General features: G+C 43.8%; 1 protein-coding gene across 1 annotated transcript in view; it reads left to right on the top strand.

The window, feature by feature from the left end:
- The window catches only part of LOC112081331 (ras-associating and dilute domain-containing protein), a 28,988-nt gene extending 24,749 nt beyond the window's left edge, over nt 1-4,239 (top strand). The window contains exons 7-8 of the mRNA XM_070449794.1: nt 2,680-2,902; nt 3,098-4,239. Coding sequence (XP_070305895.1) covers nt 2,680-2,902; nt 3,098-3,188 — 314 coding nt within the window. The 3' untranslated portion in view covers nt 3,189-4,239. The remainder of the gene's footprint in view (nt 1-2,679; nt 2,903-3,097) is intronic.
- Nucleotides 4,240-8,921: the final 4,682 nt, after the last annotated feature.

Below are 8,921 nucleotides of genomic sequence, written 5' to 3'. Positions count from 1 at the left end.
CATTTCCCAAGGCCCAAAGCTCCTTACAGCTTAGTCTCAGTGGGTTCTGTATGGTTCTCATTACAACGTCTAGCATTTAGTGGACTCCCCACAAGTGTTATAGCACTCAGACTTGACATTGATATTTAAATGGAGTCCAATGCAACATCTGTGTTCAATATCAGTTCTAGTATAATATGTATGTTGAGGGAGGTCAAACCAAATGGTCCTCTGAGCAGCTCAGAGGAACCTCCATCTTGATCCATCAATATATTTCATATTGGGAGAAATAATCATCCTGTTATAACAGCTAATGCCTCCTGGACTTGCACCACAGCCAGTAGTGTAGAACAGCTCTCCTTCATACTGAACAATAAGGACCAGACAGACGGACAGGACAAGAGGACCCCTAATGACAGTAGAGGGAAAACCAAAGGGGAACCAGACACTACTTTCAGTGGTTCTCCTGAAAGTCAACCTGTCTCAAATTGCTTATAATGATATGATTTCTTTATCATTTCATTATTAAAGGGCCACAATAACAGAAAAGTAGAAACTTAAAAACAGAGTTAAGGTGGATTGGAACTGTGTCTAGATGTGGGGTGTTCTGGTTCTCCTCAGCAGGCAGCTGCCCAGAAGTGAATTCGAGCAGAAGAATGGAATGTGGAGGAAGATAATGTGGAGGAAGAGAGAGAAAGAGAGGATGAAGTGTTTACTGTGGAGCTACACAGAGACCTCATTGGTCTAGGCCTGGCACTTGGTGATGGAAGGGTGGTGAACCTTGTCTTTATTCCTCCACCTCCTCCTTTGCTTCTCCCTTCACCCAAAGTCTCATCTTCCTTTTTCTTCTCTCACCTCCCTTCGTATTTTCTTCTCTCTGCATGGGGAAATCAATGAAACTTGGAAAAAGCCTCTAACATTCTGTCTGTGCCTTTTACAAAGACAGCCTTGTCGTGCGAGGGCGTGTGGCTCTTATTTGGTCAGGTGATTTTGACTCCTAATTAAGCCCCCCGCCCCCCCCCCCCCCCCCTTGCATGCTGTTCAAACCTCATAGTCGCAGGTTAATTAGTTAAAGGTTACATATTTCCCATGATTAACTGTTTACATCATCATGCATCAAAGTTCAGGAAATCTAGCTTTAAATGATGAGGAGTTGAACTTGTACGTAGATCTCAACTACAGATAGCAAGAAGGTATTGAGCCTATGTTGGGACTTCGGTGGTGTGGGTGTGGGGTGGGTGTTGTGTGTTTGTGTGTTGTGTGTGTGTGTGGTGTGTGTGTGTGTGTTGGTGTGTGTGTGTGGGTGTGTGTGTGGTGTGTGTGTGTCGTGTGTGTGGTTTGTTTTTGTTTTTAGTTGGTGTCTTTGTTTGTGTGTGTGGTGTGTGGTGTGTGTTGTGTTGGGGTGTGTGTGTGTGTGGGTGTGCTGGGAATAGTGAACTTACATGTAAGTTCAACTAGTAATGTATCCGTAGAGTCATAGCCCTGTCTAAGCCTGGGGAGGGGTGTCTACTAAGCTAACATATGGAATTGTTAAGATGGCAATACCAAGGATCATTTAGCTATTTGATTTGAATTTGAAGAACCCCTTAAGGTGTCCGAGAAATTATACTTTTTTTTTAACAAAACATTGAATTTGTCATTTGCTGCCTATTAACCATAGAAAACACATTGCAATAACAGATTCCACTGACATGTGAAAACAACAGATAGTCCCCCCACAAAAATAAAGAAGGACATTTGTTTCAGAAGTGTCTGTCCTATGTCTGAGAGATATAAGAAAGATCAGAACGATGATCGTATTTTTTGACATGTATTTTACCTTCTTATTGTAGGCACTAAAACTACCTCCATATATACTTTGTTGGGGGCTAAAATAAAATATGGGTGAAGTAGGCATCATTTCCTTCTTCTGCAGCATCAGAGCTGCCTAATGTCTCACTTGGAACATCGGTTTTTGTGTTCAATAAACTCAATTACAACATTCTGTATAACATATGACCCCAAGTTTCTGTTCTGGAAATTTGTTGTCTATGAGACATTTGAGATTTACATATGATCATTTTTACAAAAGTAGTTTGAATTGTAGAAACTACTTTTTCAAAGTAACTTTAGTGTCAGTAAACTATATTTTTCTTAAGGTTAGGCTTTAGTTTAGCTAACTTCTTCCAGTGTGAAAGTAAAGAAAACTATATTTTCAGAGTAGCTTCCCCAACACTTGTGTGTGTGTGTTGTGTGTGTGTGTGTGTGTGTTGGTGTGTTGTGTGTGTGTGGTTGTGTTGTGGTGGTGTGTGTGTTGGTGTGTGTGTGTTGTGTGTGTGTGTTGGGTGGTGTGTGTGGTGTGTGTGGTGTGTGTTGGTGCATGGATGTGGGTGGGCTTAAGCTTGGTTACTAACAGGTGTACAACAGTGGTAAATGTGTGACCTCCTTTGAAGTCAGCCATCGAACCACATTGAGAACACTAAGGTAATTAGATAGAACCGGTAGACTCCTTCTATTGCCACAATAGGCAGCTGCAATGGCTATTATATCACCCTCATTCCAATGTCTGCCTTGGCTTCAAATTCTACTAAAAGTGCTGTTTTCCATCATTTAATTAAACGAAAACTGTTGGTCTGTGAAAGCCTCTGACTTATGTATAATGCATGCAGGGTACTGCTGGAGGATTCTATAACATGTGGTGCCCCCTGTATGGGGGGATAGGGGAGGATGAAACAGCAGAGATGTTGCTTTTATACGCTATAGAGCAGGTCAGCATGTTCCTCAGACCCAACCTCAACGCTTCCTGCATCCTCTTGTTCCTGTGTAGAAAACCACTCGGAAGATGGACTGGACTATACAAGCATGTCCGGTTACCAGAAGTCCCAGCCGCCCAGTGCCAGAAGCTGAGTGTGGAGATCGTAGTCCTGGCTGTTGAACGGCATCAGTCTGCTGGGCTGGAAATACCACATTAAGTAGTGTAACATGGAGAACTGGTCTTTACACCCTTGTTGATTAAGAAGTTGTAATACAGTACTGGATATGTATTTAGGTAATAGAGTTATAAAACACAACATAGAGTCAGTGTCGTTCCCTCTGCTAACACCCCTCTGATGTTCTCTCTCGTTCTCTCCGGTCACAGTGGGAGAGAGCTCATTCTTTCATCTGGAGATGCCCTCAGATTGCTGGGTGCCAAAAAACGAGTCCAAATCAACGGGGAAGGAGCTCAGTGAGCACGCTGCTGAGTGGAAAGAAGTTGTCATTGAGGGCTTCCCCATGTGGACCTGACCCGCTCAGAAGGGAGCTTAATCTTCTCTCTTTATCCAACTAAGGAGCTTAGTTGTCTGTCAGTACTTTACGAGACGTGTTCCTCAACCAAAGGATACAAGACACTTGACTGTTTATTTTGTTTTGGTGAATAATCACTCCTCACTGAGTATTTTAAATTAAGCTTTACTGTACATAGAATGAACAGGCGGACACTCAAAGGAGGATGAAACCACTAGACTGAATCCACTATTGCTCAAGTCTTCTCTGAAGCACCCCTTTTGAATGAATGCCAATTCAAATTCAAACACTACATGTGTATCAACAACATGGTCCAGACAGCTTTGCAGAAGTGTTTTCTGTTGCCCCTTTTCTTGTCAGCATGTGAATAAATCTGCATGGTGAGCTGTCCTTCGTACCCAGAAAACACTGGGTTTGGGAGAGTAGAGAAGAACAGAGGTTAAGGCAGTTGTTGTGAGCAGGGTTGAGCTATTTGTGTCTTCAAGGCCACTATCTACTGACTACAAATGGATAGTGCACAGCATTCTGTCTGAAGATTGCTCAGCTTTACAAATGCCAAAACCCATAAGAACTTATGCAAATATAACATTTTTTATAGAACTGTAAATTATAATGTATTTTTTGAGTAAAAACAATGACTCATCCTTATGTCGTAGTGGCTGTATACTTTGGATATTTACGGAAGTGCTATTAGTGAAATACTTTCTGAAGCACTACAGTATAACGGAAGGTTGTCATGGACTCTATGGTTATCTATAAGGCATTTCAGTGGATCTCAGTGATAATCTAATATAGATTCCTGGAGGTATCAAAACCTCACTGCTAAACATCTCTGACTTTTCCCATGTGGTGACAGTGACACTCTAACTTATGACTGTTTATGAAATGTTTATAAACAAATTACTCTTTATGACAGTTTTAAGTCAACTATCTCTCTTAACAGTGTTAAGTCTTCAATTTTATTGATGACAAATAAGAGTATTCCATTTTTTTATACTTATATTGTCCAGTATTTTTGAACATATTAAATAAATGTTATTTAGATTTTAAAGCAAAATGAGAGCTSKYWWATTCCTGAGTTATTCCCTACATTGCCTTCTACCCATAGAGGTTGTTGCCTCACAGACGGTACAACCTGCATCCCCAGATGGTTGAACACTCTACGGCGTGGGACGTAACAAGGCCAAATAAAGCAACGGCACACTTTGGGGTGAATAAGAACTCCAGCTGTTGACCAAGTGCTTTTAAACAGGGGGAGGTAGCAGGAAACCAAGGGTGTGTCTCACTCAGGGCAGACACGCTTTAGTGGGCCACCACAAGAGCCGCCATTTATAGTGCCCTTTGGTTTCCACTAGAGCAGCACTTTCCACTACAACACTCAATTTGACACACCCCAGGGTTCTCCACTGTGCCCTGAGGCCTATAGGAAAATGGTTGTTTTGGCATTAAAAAGGCAATCTCACACTTTGCATACTTCATGCTTGCAGGTAAACACAAAACTATGTCAGAAGCTGCTGATTGTAAYGAGTGTTCTGCCCAAGTCATCCATTTTCTCCCCTGGTATAACGCTGACATTAATGCACTTTTAATTATCAGATTTAATAATTAGCTAAACACAGCCAATTATCAACTGTAATTGCTTCATGGTGCTAGTCACACAAAGAGAAATCTGTACATCAAAAAAGTGCTGATATAGTAAGTTACACAGCTGATACTATAAGTTATACAGGTCACCTAGACAGGCCTTGATGCAAAGTAGTCCTCCCCAATCTGAGGTTGCTTAGAACCAAAGTAGTGGTCACAGTTGAGGATGGGGCAGTCAGTTAACTCCAGCCTGTAGTCATAGAACAGTGTTGCCTGTCTGGGTGAGTCCTCAGGGCCTCCAGTGAAGCCACACTGCCCCAGAGAGCTGTCTGGCGGTAGGAAGGACTCCTGGGAGGGAACTCMGGTTCTGAACACCTGCAGGCTGGTGGTCTGGATCCCAACCCGCTCCTCGATCACCCTGAACAGGCTGGACACCCTGGTGCTCCTGGGYAGCACCACCTCAAAGCTCCCTGGATGGYCTCCTCCYTAGTCAAATGGTATAAGTCTGATACTCAGAAGAATGAACCTGGAACATGTTTGGAAATAGAATAGGTGGATGATAAATATACTGTCRCTTATGATCAGCTATGCTATTTTATACWCCTTACTGTGCAATYCAAGGTCTTTATGAGATGTGTCCCAAAGTGATTTAACGCTGATCACAGAGTTACAAGGTCAGAAATAGCGTTGTCCTGAGAGGGTTGGTTGTCATGGTTAACCTCACAGACTGGCTGTTTTGGTATAGCAGCAATTTGTGCATATGCCTACATATTTACTGTCATCAGTGCTGCTTTGTTTTCCAATTGAACCACAAGAATTTGAAACAATTCATCTAGTACAAATTGTTGGCCTTTAGCTTTGCCTCATTTTACACAGGCACTTTGAACCTCAGCGTAAACATAAATGGCTGACATGTATTTTCAATGGGAGCTAATTTTAAGTGACCTGTCTGGGTGATGTACTGTAGCATGAGTATTTCTGTGTGTATAGATACTGTATGTCTGAGTGCTTGTTTGTGCAGTATGTACTGTATGTGAATGCTTACCTGTTTGTCTCAGGTGGTGTGGGCTCCACAATCCTAGCTGACAGTTAGGACTGGGCTGTAGCTTCTCTCTAGTGATCTCCAAACAGCAGGAACATCATCTCCTCCTCTCATCCTTACCCTCCACTCTTTCAACAGAATGATAAAAACTCAATAGAAACCAATACAAACATGCCAAACATCCACACTAGAATGTTTGAGAATGGCGTGGTGTAGAATGGCGCCGGAGAGGATGGCTGACATTTTACGTGCTCCTAACCAACTGTTATTTTGTTCGTTTTTTTGTCGTTGTTGTAACTTATTTTTTAACTTATTGTACATAATTTGCTGCTACCGTCTCTATGACGAAAATAACCTTCCGACATCAGAACAGCGATTACTCACCACGAACTGGTAGTAGCTTTTTCCTTTAACGAGTCCAACGAGTCCGACGTGAAGGATATACTGCTTTCCAGGGAACAGGCCCAAATCCCCGTCATTTGCATGAAGAGAAGACAGAGAAAAAAGGGGGTGGAGGTCGGGCTGCCTTCAGAGAATCGTAGGTGAGCGAGAAAACCCCACTGCCATCCTTCTATTGGCAAACATGCAATCATTGGAAAATAAAATCCGAGACCTAGAGCAAATTAAACTACCAACGGGACATTAAAAACTGTAATATCTTATGTTTCACCGAGTCGTGCCTGAACGACGACATGAACATCATACAGCTGGCGGGTTTTACACTTTATCGGCAGAATAGAACAGCAGCCTCTGGTAAGACAAGGGGTGGCGGTCTATGTATATTTGTAAACAACAGCTGGTGCACGATATCTAAGGAAGTCTCAAGGTTTTGTTTGCCTGAGGTAGAGTATCTCATGATAAGCTGTAGACCACACTATCTACCGAGAGAGTTTTCATCTGTATTTTTCATTGCTGTCTACATACCACCACAGACCGATACTGGCACTAAGACCACACGCAATGAGCTGRATACTGCCATAAGCAAACAGGAAAATGCACATCCAGAGGTGGCGCTCCTAGTGGCCGGAGACTTTAATGTAGAGAAACTTAAATCAGTTTTACCAAATTTCCACCAGCATGTTAAATGTGCAACCAGAGGAAAAAAAACTCTAGACCATCTGTACTCCACACACAGAGACGTGTACAAAGCTCTCCCTCGCCCTCCATTTGGCAAATCTAACCATAATTCTATCCTCCTGATTCCTGCTTAGAAGCAAAAATTAAAGCAGGAAGCACCAGTGACTCGGTCAATAAAAAAGTGGTCAGATGAAGCAGATGCTAAGCTACAGGACTTGCTTGCTAGCACAGACTGGAATATGTTACGGAATTCTTCCGATGGCATTGAGGAGTGCACCCCATCAGTCACCGGCTTCATCAATAAGTGCATCGATGATGTCGTCCCCACAGTGACTGTACGTACATACCCCAACCAGAAGCCATGGATTACAGGCAACATCCGCACTGCCACTTTCAAAGAGCAGTACTCTAACKCGGAAGCTTATGAGAAATCTCACTATGCCCTCCAACGAAACATCAAACAGGCAAAGTGTCAATACAGGACTAAGATCGAATCGTACTACACCGGCTCCGATGCTCGGCGGATGTGGCAGGGCTTGCAAACTATTACAGACTACCAAGAGAAGCACAGCTAAGAGCTTCCCAGTAACACAAGCCTACCAGTCGAGCTAAATTACTTCTATGCTCGCTTCAAGGCAAGTAACACTGAAACATGCAAGAGAGCATCAGCTATACCGAATGACTGTGTGATCACGCTCTCCGCAGCCGATGTGAGTAAGACCTTTAAGCAGGTCAACATTCAAAAGGCCGCAGGGCCAGACGTATTACCAGGACGTTTACTCCGAGCATGCGCTGACCAACTGGCAAGTATCTTCACTGACATTTTCAACCTCTCCCTGTCTGAGTCTGTAATACCAACATGTTTTAAGCAGACCACCATAGTCCCTGTGCCAAAGAACACTAAGGTAACCTGCCTAAATGACTACCGACCAGTAGCACTCARGTCTGTAGCCATGAACTGCTTTGAAAGGCTGMTCATGGCTCACATCAACACCATTATCCCAGAAACTTTAGACCCACTCCAATTTGCATACCCCCCTAACAGATCCACAGACGATGCAATCTCTATTGCACTCCACACTGCTCTTTCCCACCTGGACAAAAGGAACACCTATGTGAGAATGTTATTCATTGACTACAGCTCAGAGTTTAACACCATAGTGCTCTCAAAGCTCATCACTAAGCTAAGGACCCTGGGACTGTACATCTCCTTCTGCAACTGGATCCTGTACTTCCTGACGGGTCGCTCCCAGGTGCTAAGGGTAGGTAACAACACATCCACCACTCTGATCCTCAACATGGGGACCCCTCAGGTGTGCGTGCTCAGTCCCCTCCTGTACTCCCTGTTCACTCATGACTGCAAGGCCAGGCACGACTCCAACACCATCATTAAGTTTGCATATGACACAACAGCACAACAGTAGGCCTGATCACCGACAATGACGAGACAGCCTATAGGGAGGAGGTCAGAGACCTGGCCATGTGGTGCCAGGACAACAACCTCTCCCTCAACGTGATCAAAACAAAGGAGATGATTGTGGACTACAGGAACAGGAGGACCGGGCACGCAACCATTCTCATCAACGATGCTGTAGTGGAGCAGGTTGAGAGCTTCAAGTTCCTTGGTGTCCACATCACCAACAAATAAATGGTTCAGCACCAGAAGTCGTGAAGAGGGCGAGACACAACTATTCCCCTCAGGAGACTGAAAGATTTGCTGGGTCTCAGATCCTCAAAAGGTTTTACAGATGCACATCGAGAGCATCCTGATGGGTTGCATCCTGCATGGCAATGCTCAGACTCCGTACCGAGAAGTGCACTCAGAGGGTAGTGTGTACGGTCCAGTACATCACTGAGGCAAGCTTCTGGCCTCCAGGACCTCTGTACAGGCGGTGTAAGGAGGCCCTAAAACTTGTCAAAGACTCAGCCACCCTAGTCATAGACTGTTCTCTCTGCTACCCGATGGCAGGCTGTA

The sequence above is a fragment of the Salvelinus sp. IW2-2015 genome, linkage group LG20, assembly GCF_002910315.2.
Source record: "Salvelinus sp. IW2-2015 linkage group LG20, ASM291031v2, whole genome shotgun sequence".
In the NCBI taxonomy this organism is placed as follows: Eukaryota; Metazoa; Chordata; class Actinopteri; order Salmoniformes; family Salmonidae; genus Salvelinus; species Salvelinus sp. IW2-2015.
Note: the sequence above shows the minus strand (reverse complement) of the source record. Positions and strands in the feature narration are given on the sequence as shown.